The 22,791-nt window shown below is 44.6% G+C and overlaps 1 protein-coding gene and 1 pseudogene across 1 annotated transcript; one reads left to right on the forward strand and one right to left on the reverse strand.

Moving 5' to 3' along the window:
- LOC149329775 (uncharacterized) overlaps positions 1-22,791 on the forward strand; it is an 80,607-nt pseudogene that overhangs the window by 50,909 nt on the left and 6,907 nt on the right.
- LOC149329777 (uncharacterized) lies at positions 8,075-19,124 on the reverse strand. The gene is made up of 6 exons (XM_089561212.1): positions 19,084-19,124; positions 15,368-15,534; positions 15,187-15,299; positions 11,062-11,130; positions 9,391-9,426; positions 8,075-8,104 (listed from the first exon to the last, which is right to left on the reverse strand). Exons 2-6 carry the CDS (start codon positions 15,468-15,470, stop codon positions 8,075-8,077), a joined length of 351 nt encoding a protein of 116 aa, XP_089417338.1. The 5' UTR covers positions 15,471-15,534; positions 19,084-19,124.

Raw genomic sequence — 22,791 nt, forward strand, 5'->3', positions numbered from 1 at the left:
GTCACGTTTGTTCCGGACCATAGTCGCACCAACTGAAGAACGAAGCGGCAGATGCCCTTTAAAAGAGGCCCTACAGACAATGACGTCAACTGATTGTTCTGACACCATGGTTTCACCTAACACACCCTGCGAGGTCACGCTAGCAGTTCCAAGAAGTGGTTAACCAGGATGTCATGAGAATCAGTCGACGCCATTGGCTGGAGGCCCTATCTTGAAAAACACCTTACGCTTCGTTGTTGAGTTGTACAGGTCTGTCTCGGTCACGCCAGAAAAAATGTTTTAGTCCGTTTTAGCCAGTTAAACCGAAGTTCTCAACTCGTTCCAGTGAACTAGAACGCTGATAGTGGCACGCTTGAGATGTCCGCCCACCATGGAACATAAACGGCGCCTTTATTTCCTCACAATAAATTACACTTTTGATTCTTGTCATTATTAACTAACATGCTTCTACCAAACAGCAAAATGTGATGGCCGGTGCGTTTTCCACAAATGTCTGTTGGCAACGTTGAAAATAAAAAAAATGGCAACGGGTGAAAGGCGGATGATAGAGTCAGTTTAATCATAACGGTTAATGTAAACAATTTGTGGGTGATGTGAAAGTAGGCGTCCATGTCGGTGACGGAGTGAATCCCTCTCAGTGTTGAATTGATGTTCTGTTTTTTTGTTTATGGGGTTTAACAGCCCAAAGCGACTCGCTCTATGAGGCATGCTGACGTGTAGGGCTCCGGATAGTTTCGATTAGCAGAAGTTGTGCACTGACATCGCATAGTGCATGAGCCTTTAGCCTCCATCGAAATGTGACCGCCGCAGCCGCGATCGAACGCATGTCTTCCGGGACAGCAGCCGAGCACTACTGCCGCTTAGGCACAACGGCGCCTGATTCTTTGTTTCCCTCAGTAGTGATTGCAACCAAGCAGTGTCTAAATGAGAAGCGCTGACAATGAAAACATAACGCCGCATCTCATTGTTAATCACATGGTGTATTACGCAGTCACCAATCATTAGGCGCCTTTTTAACCGGTAGCTACTTTTACGAGCCTGTCTAAGGTGAGCATGAATCAACAAAATAACATGTTGTGACAATGAGGGGTCTTTCGTAAGATTTATCGGGAATTTAGACAGTGAAAGCCGCAAGAAATACGTCTAAATGTCGAGGTTTCCTACATTTAACGTAACCGAACAGCGATACAAAAGAACTCGAACTCTTTCCGCTTTTATCTGGAAGAGTTGCGTCGAGAACTCCCAAGCGAGAAGCGGAACAGGATAATATACCGTCGTGACGTGTGCATACCATTTTGTAAAACGGTATCTGTTGATCAATGCGAAACGGGCTCAGCACTGCTGTCTCCGGAAGTGAAGCTCCTCGATTCAGGCGACGCGCCATGTATACAACCAAAGGATAGGTAAAATATCTAGATTGAGTTTATAGGTTTAACGCCCCAAAGCAACGCAGGCTATGAGGAACCCCGTAGTAGAAAGCTGCAAATAGTTTTCATCTCCTAGGGTTCTCAACGTCCAATGACGTCACGCAGTACACGGACGTCACGGGTTCGATCCTCGAACGCGGCGGTCCGATTTCGATGGAAGCAAAATGTTAAAGGCGCGTGTACTGTGTGATGTAAATGGAATAAGAACCCGAGGAGGTTGAAATTATTCAGAGCCGTCCACTACGGCGTCCCTCATAGCCTGTGTTACTTTTGGACTATAAAACCAAACCAAACGTGCCAGAATACCATTTGCTGGCTTATTCGAACCTTCGCACGTTCTTAACAGGGCACCGATGGCGATAAACGCCCCACACTCGGTGTGACGTCCAACGCAGTAGTTGCAGTGCATAGCTGCACTGATGGATTTCCATTGTCTCCCAAGTTACGCTATTACTCAGGGCGGTGCGTGAACATGTCAGTACGCTAAGACATATTAGCCCGCATTACAGGTTGCCATGGTAGCTAACGTATAACGTAACGGCACCGCAATTTTAAGGGGATACTACCAAGCGGCGGTCATATCTGCTGCTGTCATTTATATTGCTAAGGCTTTCGTGCGACTACCACGCGACGTTATCCTAAGTTTCAAACATCGTATGCTGTTGCATTAGATCCTTGTACCAATCGTATCCCAGCGCCAGGGAATCATCGGCACCGTAACAAGGAAATAAGTAAGACATGCTGGTCTGCTCGAGTGTATCGTCCACGAGCGTTAATGGTTGCCAGCGAAGACAGCCGAGTGCTTACCTCTTTCAGTCTGTAACCCCGGCTGCTTCTTGTGGACCTGCTGCCCTGGGTGTTCCTAGTCGGGGGTTTGGCCAAGGCTCGAGGGGAGTCCGCTGCAAGAGAAGGACGGGTGCACGGTCTTTCCAAGGGAAATTCCTTCACGGCGGAGGCGTAACGGACGCAGGTCAGCTGGAGCAGGCTGCAAGCTGTCACGTGAAGCTCGCGCTACGCTGATGGGGATTGGACTGCGTTGGATGGATGCGATGAAGATGATGATTTAAGCGCTTTGTATGGCGAACGGACACATATTTCAGGCTGGTTGATTGGTTGGCCTCAAAATAAAATAGCACATACCCACTACGGGGGAGTGGCCAAGACACAGGCGGTGAACTGCTTGAAAGAGGAGCATTTTAGAGGAAAAGGAGTAGTAATAGTGAATAGGCTGACAGATTGGACGACTCGGTGGTTTTAAACATGAAGAAGGAAGAAGTTCCCGCGCACAGAGGACTCCCCCGGTGTTCCTCTCTCGTGTGCTTTCCTTTTGCCTTTACTATGTACAGGTGAATACCAACCTTTACCACCCGATTCTTGGCCGATCCCCCAGAGTGGTTATGTGCCATTCTGTCGTAGGTTACAACAACAACAACAACATCACACGGAAGAGATAAAAGAAACCGCGAACTAGTATACGATGGTAAAGAGAAGAAAGAAATGAAAGAAAATGGCCTTGTTACGCTAGTGTCACTAAAAAATGACCAGTAGACATTTTTGCAGCGACGTGCTGCGTCAAATGGTCTAAACCTCTGAGTACGCTCTATACTGGCTCTTAGTGTGATTATCAGTGGCCTCGCATTTACTTCCCCAATATCGGCGTGGAGAACTGAATGACCGATTCTGACGTAAGGTCAATGCGCTTAGCCGTTTTCTTTAAACGCGTTTAATGTATAAGCCATGCTGTTTCATACAGACTCCAGATGGCAGCCTTCCACAGGTTGCCCAGACAACGGCAGTATCAACTTTGGGGCAGACATTTCACCAGGATTGCAGGTTTGGCTAGATATAGCGCGCTTTTAAATAAAACAAATGGCGTAAACTATGCTTACCGTTGTAATTTTCTAGAACAATGACTTTTCAGCAAAATATTTCAATCAGAATGGTTGCTTTCATGGTAATTTTATACGCATTACGTCGCTCCACCAGGTTCGATTCTCATCTCTTGTTCTTACACTCTTTCAAACATGACGTAGAAATGTCACATTTTGGAGAGACAGCTGTTTTTTGGGTAAGTTCTCAAGCCTTACGGCTTTACTGCAGCGCGAACAAGTCAAACATAAAAACGGCTTTAGTAGACCCAATGTTCAAATGCGCTGCACATCACATATATAAGAACTATCGCCCTATTTCAGTGTTGCCATTTTTGGAACAAATATTAGTAAAAGAAACATTTAATGTTTATTTATTTACCTACAACGCTTGGCTCGTAAAAGCAATTACTGGTTAAAAAGGCGCCTAATGTATCGTGACTTGTTTCCGTGCAGACACTGCTTATGTTATGTTTGTTTTTTACGTGTACCCTCCCCCACTGTAACATTTACTGTTGATAATGACAAGTACATGGATCAGCTTAAAATTTTGTCACTTTATCAGTATGGGTTTGTAGAGGGTAAAGGAGTCAAATACTACTGGAGAACTTATGTTTTGAGTGTAACCAGGTTGTGTGTGCATTGTTTCTGGATGCCAACAAGGCCTTTGACAGCGTGTATCGGAGAGCTACTTGAGGTAAGCGTTTACAACCTCAGCGGGTGGCAGGATTACACCTAATCATAACAACGGGAGTGGTGAGTTGGATGCCCCATTTTTTTTTAGAGACCATCTCAGAGCAGTTGGATGTCCTTTCTTAAAGGCGCTGAACTCGTCTTTTTGCAGCGAGAACTCAATCTATACGTTCCGAGCATTCTTAGAAACTCCGATTTATTGCCCTATGTGGCTGATTTCTCTAATTATATCGAAATAACGTCCCGCTCCCGCCTTTTTTTTTTTTAATTCTCCCCGTATGGTGGGCGGAGTCGGCCAACGGTGGGCGGAGTCGACCAGTCGACCAAACAGCAGCGAGTTTTATGCGCTTTTTTTTTCTTGTTTTACTCTTCCGCTGATTTACCATGCTATATATGCTCCTTTCCACAATAAACACTATGTTGAAAGATTGCGCTTGTCCTGTGTAGCCGTCGTCGTGTTTTTGTTCCTGCGCTACGCTTCTTTAGGGACGTTGTACTTGTTTTATATTAACGTGTTTGCTTTCGTCAAAGGCGTTCCCTATTGGTTTTATAAGGCGCTCTTAACTGATAGATGCGATCGATGGAAACACTCTAAAAGAAAGATTCTGTTACAAAGCAGAAGAATGGATCCTTACTTTCAATATTTTCATAATGGTACCGCACAGTTTTGCAATTTTCAAAATTTCTGTCCGAGAATGTTGCACATGGACGCATACACGAAGACGAGCGCCACCATTTGAGACAATATTGTACAGCCTTTGTCAAAAGTAACCAGGCTGCATGGTTTGCATCTAGCTCGTACAGTGGAGCCCTCATAGCTTCTCTGAAGCTGGAATGGTCGTTATAGGTAAGGACTGGGGATCTTCTTACCTTCCAACACCTTTTGATGTTTAGGAAACTCACAAGGGCTCCGCTATACATACCATGCAGCCTGGTTACTTTTGACAAGGACTGTACATGTCGCTACTCATATGACCGCTCTCATTGGCGGACCTCAAGGTGGCGCCAGTTTTCGCGACTACATTGAGACGTGTCGGATTCCGGAGCTATGGCGTCACAAGCTCTGGGTTCCTCCACTCCCGCGCAACATGGACACACAACTTCCACATGGTTTGGGCCTGTCAAAAGAATCCTTCCCTTCCCCCCAATCCTTCCCCTTCCCGAGAGGCATGGGAGGCAGCCCTGCTCAACTGCTCGGGGCTGGAGTCTCAAAGGGCTCTAGTCCAACGGGCGCGAGTAGCGGCCTCGTCCAGCGGGGTCCCGGACTAAGGACTCCACCTATGTAAAGGGCCATTTTTGGTCTGCAAACTCTCCTGTTCTTTATTAAAAAGTTTTCACCACCACTACATTCGTACAAAAATTGTCAGCAACCGTTTGTCATATAGCGTTCCCAGTGCACGGTGCCACACGATTTTATGTTGCAAATAGCTTGCACGTGCTAGTGAAACTGGAGGCTAACTTGTGACAGGAAATTGAACCCACATCATCTTCTCCTCCTACTGTGTACCTGCTCAGACTCTTTACCCCTTGCCTGAAGCTGCGGTTGAGGTGTCTACTCAGATGTGCGACAGTTACTGCGCCAATTCCTTTACTCAAAAAACAATTTTCCTAAAAAATGTGACGAAAGCGTTTGTCACTGAGAGTTGTGGGGGGTGTAATACGGATTCATACGCCTCTTAGTCTGGTTGTCTGCTAGCTAGAGACGGATATTCCAACCAAGTGTCGGAGCGTTTCACCCGGACCTTTACGGATTGAGAGTTTGTGGAATCATCGTTCGTTGGTTGGTTGTTCGATTGATTGGTGTATGGGGGTTTACCGATCCAAAGACACCCAGGCTATGAAGGACTCTGTAGTGGAAGGCTCCGGATAATTTAGGCGATCAGGGGCTCTTTAAAGTGCATTGACCTCGCAGAGTACTCGGGTCCCCAGCATTTTGCTTCCATCGAAGCAGCCGGGATCGAACTCGCGCCTTCCGGGTCAACAGCCGAGCTCCACAAAAACTGAGGCATCACTGTAACCTTCGTAAAGCTTCTGCTGGTGGTTCTGGTATGATGTGATTTCGTAGATGTCCAGGCTTCTCACTGTCAGTATTTCGTTACTGTTGGTCTGATGATTATTTTGGGCATTCTAATAAGTTACCAACAGAACGCAGACCTCTCTTAGCGAGTCCCATTTGCTGTTACACGTGAAATTAGAGAACTTTATACTTAAGAATATGTAGAGTGGCTCTTATACGCAAGTGTACATGACTGGCTAAAAGAATTCTGGAATACATTAATGCTAACAAAGAAAGCTATATCAAAGGTGAAGCGTTCCCGTATTACATTCACATGTACGAGCCACGGGATAAATGAAACAGGTATGGAAAGTTAGTCCGTATGGAGATCTTGAAAGCCAAGTTGTGTTCGCTCCTTGAGAGTCGAGGTACGGCTCGCCTCTTGTCTGCCCCCAAAAATTACAAATGCTTCATAGCAATTACTGAAATATTGCGTTTTTTTACAAAGCACACCGTAAATTACGTTCAGGCTCGTTGTAGTACTGTGTTCTGTTTTGTCAAGGGGCAGTTAGTTGACTTCGGAAAACGTGTGTTCTTTTCTTATTGTATTGGAATACAAAGTGATAGCGACAATATAGCGACACTACGCAGTATATATTTACATGTCATGCTTTTTATTCAGTTCCAACCGAATGCTAGGGCTGCCGCTTGAGCGAGCGAAAAGCCATCCACCGAGACTTGAAAAGGCTCTGAGGTGAAATTATTGTCACCAAGGCACTTCTGCAATGGAAATTGGCACATCTCTTTCACTTCGTAAGGCAGAGAAAAAAGTAAGTGTGATGCATTTTAAAGCTAAAGAACTAGGCTAAACAGCACTGGCTATGGTCCCAAAAGACTTCTTAATTCTGGAGTGCAGATGTGTGTTTAACAACGCTGGTAACCAACCCCACGATGTGGTTAGAATTTGCTTTATGTCAACGAACTTAATTGTGATTTCCCATTTATGGATGTATATTCATTTTGAATGAAACTTTGCACCTGTGTGCCGAGCCTTGAGCACTCTTTATAGCAGAACAAAGGAGGGCGAAGTCATAACCACTTGCTAAAATCTTCATATTTTAATGGTGTGCTGGTGCTGCATATTCTTCAAAACTCGAGTTATTGTACACAGCCCTTCGTACACACACGAAACTCGAGATCCCGTATTCTCAGTACACACCTCCTTGGTTTTAAAAGCGGCGCTGCTGCCTCTGACCTGTGCCGGAGCCCATATAGAAACTTAATCCACCACCGCTAAACAGCAGCTGTCTCAGTCACAAATTTATCCCATCGTCGTTCGTGTTGCTGGATGCCTCTGCTGGGATCCTAAGTACTCTTCCCAGATCAGAAGGTTCAATCACATTAGGGGAACGTTTCATGAACATAAAAAAAAGATTTCTTAGAGCTGCTCCTATTGCAAACAAACAGCATTGATCAATAAGTAAAACGGCCTGACGATGCTTAATTTGCTGTCGCGAAAGCTGGGGATTTAGCGGTAAGCAAATAAAAACAGGCGATGGGTGAAAATAAGAAATATTATCACCTGATAAGAAGAGGGATTTGGCTAGTTGGGCGCAATATAGAAAATACACATGAGCGCGAATTCTAGGATAAAAGGGAACAATGAAATCTCGTCAACCATAGTCTCGTGAGAGCTTTTACTTTTCTGTGGTCTCTTATTCCCAATAGGCGCTTCGTTGAGTGATTAGATACTTCCAGCTAAAAAATGTTGATCACTCTCCAGCGGACACCACATAGTGCGTGAATTTCTGATGTAGCCACCTCAAGAATTCCAAGGAAGGAATAGAAGAGCAAAATTATGACTTGTTTAATTACCAGAACTTTCAGCGCTCTGTCAGCAAACGTGTAGGGCAGTCCCACTTCTGAGTACAGGATTCCAGTCTGTCCAAAAGTATTCGGGCAAGAAGATATTGATTAAATAAAACACCTTTATATAAACAAAATTTGACTATACTAAATTGAATATAATAAATTTGACTATTGTTTATATAAACAATAGTCAAATTTTGAGAAAACTTTATTCTCCAACTTCATCTCCGCCAAAGTGCACCGTATTTTCCCTGCAGACAAGCAACCGGAACACACTAACTTCTCGAGCTTTATTAGAACCGTGAACAAAGTAATTTAGGAACGCTCAAGGTGATCACCGAGTATGAAGTTAGACTAATGCGGCATAGTGAAGTTAGACTCATGCGGCATAGATTAACTATGGTCGGCTATTTGCAATTGCCCAAATGCATAACTGAATACTAATGCCACGAAATCAACCTTTCGATCTCATGCATTTCGAAGTGCCTGAGCACTGGACAAGCATAGACGTTTAGTTGATAATCTGAGTTTGCACTTCTTAACATGGTCCCTTCGGGTACAATAGGGGAGTCATACTTCAGATGCAGCTAAAAAAATGTTGTAGAAATCACTGCGTTCATAAATCTCTTCGCCGAACACAGCAACTTCTCGTAATCTTGAGTGATTTGAGAAAAAGATACAGCTTTCCATTTTCTTCATACGGGAGAGCTTACGCGAGCTTTGAGACAGAAGAGGTGGAATTGCGTTTTTTTGGCGCTACTTTTCCCCAGCCTTAGTGTGGTGGCTTTATACAGTCAGCACTTAGTGTATACTAATTATTACAGTCAAATGTTAGAAACAGCAAACTTCAGGGTAGCTATCAACAGCCATTTTCAGTTGCATTCACCTCCGTACTATCATAGTAAACCATTCTGTCAGGGCCGGTACGCTCTTAATTCAGGATGTGAGAAACGAAGTCTCACACTTTTGCTTGAGCTCCTAGTTTTTGAAGAGCCAATGGCCCCGACAGTTTCTCCATAAGTGAGGCAAGGCCTGCATGTAAGCAGTGGTCAGCTGACTACCGTGAATGAGCTTAAGAATGACGCTCCATTTGTCCACTCCACTATAATCTCGAGGCAAGAAGTCATTGGGTGACACATACCGAAACCAATAAGTACATTCACAGCCATAATTTAAAGCTTATCACCTTGTTAAGCAAGGGACTGCCAACACAGACATTACATGAGGAGCGGAAATACTGCGCCTTCCCTTGTGCACTCCACGTCCCTGCTTGTGTTGCAGTGCCTCTTGCTTAACGATGTACAGTCTTTGCCAAGAGTAACTAGGCTGCATGGTTTGCTTTTCATTCGTATAGCAGAGCCCCCACGCCTTCCAAAAAGATCAAAAAGTTCTTTGAAAGTGTGGACAGGGGTTCTTCTTACCGTACAGAGATTCACAGGTTGAGGGCTGTCATAATAGCTTTAATATACGACTGAGAAGCAAACCGCGCGAGACTGTACGACAAATTTGTCCAAAAACGTGCACTCTTGCTCATTACCTTGTTTCGTGTGTGCGCCCCCATGCAGTCCAAAAGCTGAAATACAAAATCAAAGCTTGAAACCAGTACTGTGAAACACGAGTCTGTGGTAGACAGCTACGGAAGGTCAGCCATCTTGACACAAATGGCACATGATATTTACCGTTGCAACCGCTCACTGCAATCTGACTGACAAAGTCAGAGATTCACGCAGCTTAATGCTTTGAGCAAATCTAAAAATTTGTTAAATGCGCCGGTTTCATTCGTAATATTAGGAAACAAAGCCGTGTCATCAGATCTCTGGAGTAAACGGTGACGCTGCTAAACAAGTGAGTGTCACTGAATGTCGTTGGATGACACCATGCCACAACACTGAGGCACACTTCACTTAAGTTTTCGATACTCAGGCCACAGAACCAGTCTGCCATGATACTCACAAGTTGGGTGAGAAAAGAGCTCATTTATACCTATATGCGAGAGCTGGTGACTGCGCCTTTAACACAGCGGTTTTTTCTATTGGAACATGCCTCTTTCCAATAGGATCTTAAGAACGGTCACAGGACGGCTAAAGCACACATTAACGCTGGCGCATTCATTTAGGTTAAAAGCGCATGAAATTCATTCATTAACGTTCACAGACCCACCCGTCCACCCATCACTTTGTCAGCTAGATCTTCAGAAGCCCGAGACCCAGACCTCAGGACGCAGTCAAGCCCTCCAATGTGATGGGAGGTCTTTGGTGTAGTGCAAATAGTGATGACATGCTAATTTGCGAAAACATGTCCAACATTCTTGCGCCGAAAATGTTGAATATTGTAAAATTTTAAGATGCTGTTATGGAAATATTGAAGGTTCTTCTCATGTGTCAAAAATCCTTTATTTTAACATGTTGTCATCAATCGCATCGAACAGTTAAGACTGACATAGAAAAGCAATGGAGAACGCTTTTGACGATAGCAAAAACGCTAATAGCAAAACGAAACTGCCATCGGGTGTTCGGTGGGCATATTGATTGGTATACTTAAATCTTACATTATATAGAAAACTCGCGTTAATAAACTGTTTCACGCTGAAACATGATTTTGTCCAGAATTGTTGGGTGTCAGGCAGACTGGATTGAGCGGTTAATTCACCGTGTTTTTTTCTTCGCCGTTCATGCCTGACGTTGTGCGGAAGTGATCCATACCGTGGTCCAAATGATCATGTCCGCAAGGTAACAGAAACTGGCATGTACACCTGGTAAAACGGGAGTTTGAAGTTTACTAGAGGAGATTTAGGGGCCAAACTGTAGTTAAACGCTAAGCAGAAACGTGAGTTGTGGGCTTGATTCTATGCCGCCACAACAAGCACATCGCAGAATAAGTGAAAACTACGCCCTCCAAGAGACGGAAAGAAATGGTGCACCTCAGCTCCTGTTGGCGCAAGCCCGTGCCCCAGGAGACGCTTCCAGAGGGTGACTGGTCTTGACGCATTAGTAATTATTCAAATTGTGCCCGTGGCCAACCTAGGCTCACCCGGTACAACAAAGAGCGCACCCTCGGCGCTGCCGCCGAGCCTATCAAGCCTGAGAGAGCCTTAAAATACTGACGTTAACCTTGTATCTAACCTCAGTTCTCGGTGCTTGCCCAGTCCACAGAAACGTTTTTCATCAACTACTGGGCAAGGAAAGCAAACAACTTTAATCAAACTTACCAACTCTGTTGTCTTTTCTTGTACTGACTCTTTGCAGGAATTCAATATGTGACAGAATGCTTTCGCACCCTGAAAAAAGGAGACATTTCTGGCAACAATAAAAGGCATTGATCGAAGACTATTATGTGTACACAAGAAGCACAAGAAAGCAAGAAGTTATCGCTGTCAGCAATACCTTCCCCTTTATGAATTGCGTGGCAACGATAATTTAACTTCATTTCGTTGCTTTAAATGTACTCATGGGAGCATGGACGCTGAGAGAAAAAGATTCTTCAGCAGCTTTACATGGTTCTAGCACTCTTTCAATTAGAGCAATAATGGTACAAAGTGAAATAATTCGGATATAGGAAGTATTCAAAAGAACAATTATTCTTAGAAATCACTGATAGGTGTGTGATGTTCTCAGCACATAAGAGATGTTTTAGCAGAGTAATAACCACAAAAATGGCACACGGTAAAAAATATGTATATAAATCTGAGCAACAACGAACGAAAGTTGGTAGATGACGATGGGGAGGATGCGTATACGAACACGCCTCAGTACGTTCGGCCGTCTTCCAGATATAGAAACAAGTGGCTCCAATTACGCTGAAAAGGAAAGTTTTCAACATCTGTATGCTCCCAATACTAACCTACTGAGCCAAAAGCTTGATGCCTGGCAAAATGCACAGAAATGGGGCTTGTCCCAGAGCGCCGTTTGATGCCGAAAAAAATGTCAATACTAGCGCGAAAAGACAGAGAGACAGTAGGTGGATTGGACAGAAAATGCGAGTTTATAATGTGCCCGAAACTGAAGATGAAAAAATTGGGCAGGTTGGGAAAGGAATGCGCTTAAGTAGTGCCACAGGTATGAAATTGTCTCGAAAGCTTAAGAACCTTCTAGAGACAGCGCAGAGCCAATTGATTTGGGTGCTGCGACTCGGGCAAACAAATTTAGATACGAGATCAGAAGGGCAGGTTTCTGCCCTGCTTCGCATTCATCCCGTCTAGAGACGATGAATGATGGTTTTTGAATTGATCTGATACATTTTAGCACTATAAGTGAGTTATTTACCTGCTCGTAAGTTCGCTGAAAATGTAAAAACATGCGAACTATCATAACAGTGTTTACCCAGAAATTTCAACTCTATGTTATACCCCTTCCTCGGGCCTCTAAGGTAAATTACCTGACTGCAATGAAATGAAAAAAGTGATTGTGTTGCGACTGCTTGTGCGGGGCATGGCTGTTTGAAGTTAGTAGGAAAGGCATTTCTCCTGTAATTCACCGGTAAAACTCGGGCTAGTTTTTTTTTTTTGCGGTGCATGGAAATGTATGTGTTTTGTTTTATGAACAAGTTCGCGGTTCACGGCAGACATGAGAAAAGGGCCACTATTTTTGAGATGAGACATAAGTGGTTGACTGAAACTAGTGCCCGTGTTCGCCCTGCAGTCAGCAAATCCCGGTAGAGATTAATTAGCTTTTTTTTTTCATTTAGCGAGATCTTTCGCACTATAATCATGCGCGCCAGCCAACAAATTATTTTCTTCTTTGTATCCTCTTACTGCACTAACAGGTTCCAGGCGGTCGAGTTGCTATGGGCAACCTTCGCCCGGTCTCAATACTCTTTTCTTCAATGAAGTTCAAGCGCGTACACATACGCCTGCGCATTTTGCCCTTCCTTAAAATCTCAACAATACCCTTCCCGAGCTTATCACAGTGGGTGGCTGCATCAAAGCCGTTCTGGCCGTGCGTTAAAATTTGTCGAACATAACGTAACTGAACAGCACTTGCAGCCAAGCCTTACGCGTCTGTATTCAGAATACATGTGTGCATATAACTCTTTGGAACTGATTCCTTATCAGGGTAATGTCAGCGAATACAATGTGCGATTTACGCGCGAGCGATTTACGCTAAAAAGTACAACCCGGGTTTTAAATGCAAATCGTGTGAGAAATACGCAATCGGTATGGCTAGAATATTCAGTTCATTTATGCTCCTAAATGCAATGATGAAATCAGGAGAGGAATCTAGCTGACCACCACTGAATGACTTGCATACGAACCTGTCCAAAATCCATCGATGCCCGTCAACTACCACCCTTATAAGTCAGATAACCAGTTGAATGCCACCTGATGCACGGTGGAAAACTTATTGAGATCGCGGAATTACAGGCATGCTAGTGCATGAAAAGTCCTCCAGCTTTTCTGTTTCACACACTTGTGTAAAATTAGCCTTCACCTCAAATTCTGTGAGCTTCATATTGTGTTACCGGCATGCTTTCCTATCTCTATGTGTATTCTGGTTTATAGCGATCCTTTATATCCAGAAAGAATAGCAACTACAGACCCAATCTGTGAAGCCCACGAAACCTGGTCGAACGCGTGTAGCTTCCATGGCTGCCACTATATACCGCGTGGCGCAGAACACTGAAACTCAGCGCGGGATATATCTAACGACCTGTACAGCAGATTGATTTTCAATGGCTGTCGGATATAGTTGGCGTTTGCGCAAAACGCATTCTAATAAGGGAGTAATTACTCATTGGCATTCACCCAAGCGCAGCCAAACGGCTACAAAGGAAAGCTATACAGCTTTCTCAATTCGCTCTCGCCCTACCATAAGCTTGCCATCCCGGTTAGCTCAGTTGGTAGAGCGACTGCTCCGGTGAAGCGGTGGTCCCGGGTTTGAACCCCGGACCAGGACGAATTTTTCTTTAAATACGAAGTTTCTGAGAATGCTGTCTAGCTTTCCTTTGTAGCCATTTGGCTGCGCTTGGGTGGATGCCAATGAGTAATTACTCCCTTATTACAAATTTACTCCACCTTGGGGGCTTCCCCTAAACATTTGACCAGACGCATTCTATAGGTCGCATTTCACAGCAGAGAATACAGAATCGGCACGATATTTACCATGTAGGCGAAGAGTAACTCAGGAGTATTTGGGTTTTGAAAATTTAAATGTGAAATATCCTCTGATTGTTCCCATCATCTGATTGTTCCCAATGTCAATGTGTACCCTTGAGCTATACAAATACAGTGAAATACCTAGGATTATACTTTGACAGTGCTCTTTCATGAAATGATCACTTGTCCTACGTTTGTAAAAAGCTCCGAACCGTCTCCTGTGTGCTTTACAACATCAGGTACTACATGCCGCTTTCAATACGCCATGTTATCGTAAACGCCCTTGGTTATAGCATACTGCGCTATGGCATAACGATTTATGGTCACTGTGCAGTTCGCTGGAAGTGCAGGATTAATTCTCTCCTACGATCTTTATTAAAAAATATCGGCTATGATTTAGGCCTTCCCTCCGATTCTGATCTCTTTAAGGTATTTTCTCTACCTGATTTTGATCGCCTTTTGATGGAAACGATCATCCTGAAACATTTTTGGCTTAGTGACTATAAGATTCCGTATGTTCCCACACGGTCTCTTTGACCGAAGGAACCTTTTTGTATTCCCCGACGGTCTACAAGATATGGAAGGCGTGTAAGAGATTATTACGTTCCCTTTCACTTTAACAGGTTACCTCCAAGTGTTCGCCGGGCAAAAACTAAATACAAAATAAAAAAGATGCTGCGATACATTAATTAGAGGGTTTACGACATCATGCATGTGCTTTACCACCTGTCAAATAAATCTTGTGATTTCATTGGTTACTGCTGTATTTACTGCATTGATCTGAGGTATTGTCATGCCACTTTGGTTTTTCTTCCTTGCAATTTAATCTGATGAGGATTTTTTTTCCTTCATGTAACATGAGTCTTGTGTCTATTTTGTTCTCACCATCATACTAATTTGATGTCCGTTATTTTGAATGTGTTTTTTTTTGCCTATGTGTATATCTGCGCGGTTCCGCTGCTTGTCGGGCTCTGCCACTCAAGCCCTATGAGGCTTTGGCAGGCCGGATTTCTGTACATTTTTTTTTAATATTTGGCGCAATAAAGTATTATTATTATTATTATTATTATTATTATTATTATTATTATTATTATTATTATTATTATGTGGTGCCAACCGATGGCGCTAGTTGCTGATGTTCAGGATTGGTAGGCCGGGCCTTCACAAAGCCGAACCAGCAAAGGCAGAATAATAGTTATCAATCATAAAGTTCCCACTAACTTTCTTGATGCTTGTACTCACTGTTCGCACTTTCTCTGAAGGAACTTCTTTCGCTGCTTCGACAAGATATCGGTTACAGAGTCGCATACCCTGGCCGAATTGTGCCTTTGCTCTGAACAGCCTTGGTCCGACAGCTGGAAGAGCAAAATAATTGAGCATCTTAATTTTCCTCCCTGCCAATGTCATGTTAACCACAACTTACGCAGAATTTTGTTGCAAGCGAGCAGCTGCTTCCAGGCAATAATGGTTAGCAGCATGTATAACTGGAACTTGGCCATTTCAACAGCACGTGGTGCAGTGCCCATATCTCTGAAATAACGCCTCAGTTCTGGCAGCGTATGGAGAAGACCACCACCGATGCACTAGTGCCTGAGCAAAAGAAAAGCTCAATATCAAGTATTAGAAACGATGTACACTTATCTCCATCACATTTGCTGCAAAGCTCAGAACGCCCAATATTTTTACAGTGACATGTCGGGAGTGAACGTCTGCGAATAATCATGCACTCCCACGTAAGCAGCCTGAGCAGACAGCAGGCCGTAGCAATACGGCAGTACCAAAAATTTTCCTTACACAGCTCCTTTTTCAATGCGGCAACACTGTCGTATATCTGCCAGTCGGCGTGTTTTTGGGGTATTCAATTCAATTAATTTATTTTCAACTCGAGGTTGAAGGCACCCAGGCGAAAAAGCTGTAGCTTGAAAAGTGCCTGTGGGCCCTTACAAGGCAGCAGTGGTTACAGACTAAATTACAGTGAGAGTACACATCTTCAAACAATAATTCAAACAAATATAGAGTACAATAATTAACAAGACAATCGTTATTCACGAAAAATTCAGGTAATCGGCGTTCTGCCTCAATTCACCCTAGACATTAGATAACAATGCGGAATTCACATATGTCAATCGGACTCGAATACAATGTTAGCATGATTATTGTACACAGGTTGCTTAATGTGTTACAAAATACTGTCGCAGTTGTTTTTTACTGTAGGTCTCGAAATATACATTCCGACATTCCCATTCGAGACTGTATGTCACATAATCTGGTAATGTCAGAGCATGCAAAAAACTCGACCTCAGCGTAACCGCAGCCTTGCATTGTGGGATGACTGACCGACCCAGTACACACTCGAGAACCAGTTTTGGCAGGTAAACAGCGCCAGAACGAATGCTGAGGCCACTGGAGCCCCGGAATGAGGAGCGAACCTGAGGAAAGTGGCGTCTACACTTCTTTTGAATCAAAGTTTATTCACTCCCTCACTCAGCACTGACGATTACTTGATGCCAAAGCGTAGGTATCATCTGCTATTATTTATGATTGTCCGTACGGCCTTTTTGTACGTGGATGGTGCCATATTAAAGAAGCAGAGCGAGCTAGCAAGTCCTCCGAACTGGAACGACCTACTAGCTTATGCGGCCGGAAACAGCTGCGTTTCACTGAAGAGGAGGTGCCGTTTTCTCCGCTATGTAGTCGCGTCATTTTGAACTTTTTGCAGGGTGGTAAAATCTGTAGAAAATATTTTTTTCACGTCACATTTGAGGCTGCGTTATCTAGCAGTGCGATCATGCTCAAGACGTGTCTGTACGCACGCATCTTCTTTTTAATGCTTTGCCTAATATTTTATTTCAAGTGTTAGCCAGCGGTGTAGTGATTACCTGCGTGAGCTGCATTTGTGTTATTTTAGGCATCTTCCACAGCTGAGTATCAAAAAGCGACGTATAATTCGTTTTCTCGCGGATTGTGGTAAGTTTGAGGATTCAGATCAAATCTGCAGCTAACTACTTTGCACTCATCCCCTGAGAGAATGGACAGTCAGGCTGGAGTAATACGTGAACACGCAAGCGACGAACATTTATATTTGCAGCGAGATACTGCTTTACAATCGGTCTATGAATATGTACTGCGCAGGAACCTTCACCCACAAATATCAATCTGGCTTGTTCTGTGCTGCAGCCGAAACTAAACAGTTCAGGTATTTCGTTTCGTTCACAGGCGCTCTCGCCTTTTATTCCGGGCCTTACTACAGAGTTCTATTTCGAGACGTCAGCATCCATCACCACATTTTGTTGAAAAAAAGAAACCATTTTCTGACCAAGACGTAGATGACAAACTGCTGCCTGGTTTGCATGTTTTTAATCTACCAAATATTCGCCACTCACAGAAGAGAACTGCCTTGTGTATATGCGTGTTTCATAGGAGAGTTAACATCAACGCATTGCGCGGTCTAGTGCAAGTGCAGTGCGCATATTTCTTTTCGTTTTATTTCCTTAGCACTTCAAGCAACAAGACATACGCTTGCGCAAGACGCATCTGGTTGCATATATGCAATGAATAACTCCACTGGGATGCAATTCACTTAAAGGGAAGAAAATAAAGAGGGCTTATTCAAGCTCAGTTGAGGCGAACTCGTCACTCGGTCGCCATCATTCAGAGGGACGAGGTGAGCGCCCGACAATCTGCGCACAGATGCTTGTCTGCTCAGCCACTAAATTGTGTGTAACAGTAAACATAATTTTAGCTATTGAACCCTGCAGGTGCCGTGCGCACTGCATGTCGAAGCGAAAATGAGATTGGAGGGGACACTTATGCTCCCCCTTAAGGTTATCACGCGATAGCGTTATGGGTTAATTACCGTACATGCAAGATATCATTTTCGACGCTCATAGGTCCCTGGGAATCCTCGTGCCCCTCCTGGCGTAGTAGCGGTTAAGCGATGCGCCCGATGGCAGGTGCCCCAAGCCGTGGGCCTTATGCGCCCCAATTTGATCTTGCTATCATTTACTATTTACCTATCATTAACTGAACTACTGTCACCTTCCACGGTGGGCCGTTTGCTCAGTATCCGGTCTGTAGGTTATGATCACGCTGCAAGGTCACGTGATGCAGGCGGCCCACCTGCCTCCTAGGTAGCTCTCTGGGGACCACCTGCTACAGTCATTGTCGTCATGTGTTGTTCGCAACGCCGACGCCGTATATTCCTATGTAACGGGGCCTTTAACGCTAAGGCGGTAAGAGAAGCTAAAACTTTCCGATTCATCTAGAAAAAAACATTGACGGCGTAAAGCTTTACAAAAGAGGGACTTAAAATCTTTTTTTACCTTATCTAAAACGTCAGTTGATAGAGATGCAGGAGAACTGCTCTAAGAGCAATCACCTCGAAAAGTAACCGTTCTGTAGTAGCAACCTAGAATTTTGCGGGCGTAGTACTCGATCAGCGAGATGAGGAATGCTACTGAAACTGGCTATTCATTTATTTCATGTTTCAGGGTATCCCAGCAAGTTTCTCTTGTGTTTAGTAATTTCTAAATAAACCTAATTTGTAACTTTTTACTATTCAGTGGTAACACTTTCCACACGAGAAATTTTCAACGGAATATCGTATTCATAACAGAGGTAGCAGCCAAGCGCTACTCCAGGGTGTCCCACTCTTGTTGAGGAGTTCACACTAAAGAGGACAATGAAGCGAACTTTCACTGAAGTGGTCGCTGGGTGCTTCGCCCTAAGCTTCTTTACTCAAATCTATCGGAAACCGGGTGTTTGCAGCGAAAGCTCTAACTCCTTTGTAGAAGCCATTTAGTAGAAGCAATTTAATGTTTACAACGCCAACCGTACACAGTTGCTATAATTAACATGTAAAAAATATCTTAAAATTGTTTTAATAGCGCTTACAATTTGTGCTGATTACAAATCTCTGCCTTTTTCTCAGTTTTCGTTTCTGTGGGTCTTATTCATTTGACAAGAAAAAGCTCGAATATTGTCCTCTAGGGCCGCGCAGGAACTTCGAGGTGCTGTTTTTGTCGAGGCTTCTACCAATTATGCTGAAGAAAACGCAAACACTTCGAGTCAAAGTTAGATAAAAAGTACTACCACTTCCCATAAGCGAATTTCACGGTGGGTTCAAGGTTCTCGCCATACCTTCAACAAAGTGGATACAGTGGGCAATATTCCGATTTTCGACTGGCGCCGTTCCGACGAACTATCCACAAGACCATGACACGAATATTGTCATTCGACGATCAATGGCAGGACCAGCTCTCTCAGCTGTCTCATTAAGGGAAACTTATGGCTTCCCCTTAATGATTACTCTTCTAGCGCGTTGTTTGCGTGCCTTCTTCTGAGCTGAGGACAGACGCCTATGGCGCGGAACCTCGCGAACGCTTCCTAGAGTGTGAACAGCTGGCCACGCAAGGACACTTCAGTGTATTTTTCCTCCTCAAAATAAATGGCGGAGTGAATTACACGAGAGCTTCTCTGCGATGAAATGTGCGTACTTCTTACACTCAGTGCGCCCTCGAGGCAGCCTGAACAAATAATGCACCGAGAATGCAACCGCTACAGCGCTGCTGAAGTTGTGAAAACAATGAGCGTCCGCACGTCGTGCGCGGAAAACATGTCTTCAAGCTAGTAACTTTAAACCTGTCACATTCCCGTATTCGCGCCGCAACATCAGCCTCGTTGTTCGAATGATTTGATTGGTCTTCAATACTCTTTTAGACACAACTGATCTTGAAATAATTTATCGGAAGTTTTCCACTTCTAAACAAGACAGCCATATTACGCTACGACCGTTTCCGAAGCAGTATCTATTCTCCTCGTTTATCTTTTGCAATCACTATTTTTGTGCTTCATTAATCACAGCGTGCACAGCTGCCACACTGGCTTGGCGGATGGTGGGCGCATGAAAATCAATTTATATACAGTAGCAGCAGGCTATTACTTGGCTTTATGGCAGGGGACCATTCGTGGTCACTCACAGTTCTGTCGCAAAAACAAAAAAACCCTGGTAGCACTAACGACATCCTTCCTGTTGTTAGCGATTAGTCCCACTGGGCTGCCGCTACCCTCCACGTCCCCAAAAAAGAGGGAACCATCCCGGCGATTCAAAGGCTTTGCAAAAAAGGCCTGGCAGTAATGGATGCCTGCTGTGGCGAATAACAGCAAAAAGAGACTCGACGACTTACGACTAAACTGGAAAGTTCTGCTCAGTCACACTACCGATGCCTTGATTAATCCACAACCAAAAAAGTGAGCCTGGTTGAGGTAGCTGACCGGTTAAAGACTATCGCTGCGAGCTTTCTGAGAGACTGGTGTTCAAACGCGAGCGTCTGCAACGCGGTGACAGCTTCCAGTCCTTTTATTGGCCGGTTACTCGAGGAAACATTCGGAGAGATCAGATCAGTATCAATTGTTCACGAGGGCTGACATCCATATAGAAGGAAGAAAGGCTAAAATGTCGTAGTTGTCTACGTGGCCATATTGCCGACATAAAGCAATAATTGAACGGCACTTCTGAGTGAGTGCGGCCAAATGTAATTACATAGAACTGATACCACCAATCTTGCGGTTAAACAGCTCAGTGAGACCAATAGTTTGCGGGTTGCAGGAACTGGTGGTAGCGTGTGCAATCGGACATTATCTGAGAAGCACTTCGACAACTTCGGACAAGAATACTCGCCCCCCTGCTGCTGGCTTGCCGTAGCGTGCCGTTACCTGAGACCAGTTGATGCAGAATGGAAAACTCCATATGGAACGCCGCGACGGCTGTCACCACTTCGGTTTCGACATAGTGGATCAGGTGGTCGAGAGCTTTATTTAAACAGCGATTGCCGGGGCAGTGTACTGGCGGGATTCATACATGGCGATGCTCGCATGCTCGTAAGGTCAGGATAGTCAGGCAGTCGGCTGCAGCGAAGGACAAGAACGTCATGGAAGAGATGGGTGATGTTGGCAGACGGTACAGGAGTGCACGTATTTCTCAACGGAGTAGTAGATGCGCGCGCCAGTACAATGAGAATAGGTAAGTTAAGTTAGGCGCCTAAAAATAAATGGAAATGAAAGTGTTCAGGCTTCATCGCGTGAAGCACAATGGGCCATTCTTGAATAGATCGACATGATTGCATTCAGGGCTTGTGTGATAAAGTGCACGGACTTGGAAAGGTAAAGGACAGGGAACTAATCAGAAGTTTGGTCCTTACGTGAGGTAGCTGCGGCGGCGGTATAAAAGTTTATGCGAAATAAAATTGGCGAAATTTGTAGATGTTGGGCTGGAGGCCATAAATGGGGTGACGGCTAAGACAGAAATACAAGGGCGGAGACGATGCAAGGATTTTCTCGCTGTTGGCAGATTATGAGGCTGGCCAAAACACAAGACAAAATAACTTTCGATGATGAAAGGTTCGAGGAAGGCGCTACGAGGGTATAGGAGAGCGGCACAGGGCCTGGGTAAAGCCGATGAGCGAACTCTGAGGCGCCTGCAGACCAAGAGTTTGTTGTGTCTGACAATATATAAAATTTATAGGAAGTGTCCGATTACTTCCACATGGTTCTGGCCTTTCAGGAGATTCCATGCCTTCCTCCAACCCTTTCCCTTCCTGAGAGGCACGGGAGGTAGCCCTGCTCATCTGCTCGGGGCTAGAGTCTCAAAGGCCTCTAGTCCAACGGGCTCGATTAGCGACGTCGCCCAGCGGGGTCCCGGACTAAGGGCTCCACCTATGCAAAGGGCCATTTTTGCCTGCGAACTATCACTGAATAAAATGTTTTCACTACCACCCCAGAGCATCTTCTTCGGCATGTTCAAGGCCGGACAGGTAGATAACGCGGATGTGAAATTCTTCAGGCGGCGAGCCAATGTGTGGTGGTCCATCGCGGCGTCGAGCGTCCAGTCCTACAAGTAGTGGCGAGATTTATGGAGCTTCCATATGATGGCCAAGCACTATTTTTCTCTTACTGTACAGTTGCTATCGGCCATCGTTGAAGCCTGGCCGGCGTACGCGACGACCTAATCATCAACCACGGCCGCACATTCAGCGATCACATCCCCGAGGTCAGTCCTACTGGAATTTGTGTGCAACTGAGTGGGTGAGCTGTGCTTTAAAATGGCGCGGCATGCACGGAAAAGACAGCTCTCAGTATGTGAAGGCTTTGCCGAACTCCAAGGAAAACCTTATCTATCGGCTGTTGGCTGTACAATGGAGTCATGGATGCTGGATGAGCAACAGAAATAAAAATACACGAATAGAGCGCGTACTTTTTATTTACAAAGCAGAAAATAGAAAAAATCTAGATCTAGAGTTCAGAGAAATAGGATCGAGAGATTGGTATACGAAGTGGATGTCTGAAGGCGAGAATAAGAAAGTGATGTCGTCTGCATACACACAGACGCTGAGATCATCCTGCAAAGGAGTGTGTTGTTGTTGACCCTATAAAAGACTGCACATACCTGCACTGGGGATCGGCCCAGAATCGAGAGGCTATTCACCTGCACATAACAAAGGCAGAACAAACTCACTCGGGATAGCGACACCATTGGGTTAAGTGGGACATAGACTGAAAAGGGAAAAAGAGTTTGATGTCAACGTTCGCTCTTGTGCTCAAGCTTCTTCTTCATGCCATGTGCTGAAGCAAAGGCGCGGCACATTAATCGTCTTTGGGTCCTTCAATCCTTCCACCTTCATTTTGTTGTTTTGATTTATTGACTTATTTATTTCTTCAAATACGACCGACCAATACGCAGCGCAAACAGGAGCAAGTTAAGCCCAGAAAGTACCTGCTGTGAACCGAGCCTTTTCCGGAAACTACTAAAGTAAAGAAAGGTAAGCGCAACTGGAGAAAAAATCTTGAAAA

Source organism: Amblyomma mixtum, chromosome 9, assembly GCF_055824585.1.
Source record: "Amblyomma mixtum isolate Tamu chromosome 9, ASM5582458v1, whole genome shotgun sequence".
NCBI classification, from domain to species: domain Eukaryota; kingdom Metazoa; phylum Arthropoda; class Arachnida; order Ixodida; family Ixodidae; genus Amblyomma; species Amblyomma mixtum.

Bases quoted from the DNA above. Each gene is read 5' to 3' on its own strand.
- LOC149329777 (XM_089561212.1), bottom strand. From the start codon at position 15,470: ATGGGCACTGCACCACGTGCTGTTGAAATGGCCAAGTTCCAGTTATAC. The intron at 15,300-15,367 runs GTAAGTTGTGGT...TTGCTCTTCCAG, and splicing joins CGCTTGCAACAAAATTCTGC to CTGTCGGACCAAGGCTGTTC. The intron at 8,105-9,390 runs GTAATGAGCAAG...GCTTGTCTGCAG, and splicing joins GGGCGCACACACGAAACAAG to GGAAAATACGGTGCACTTTG.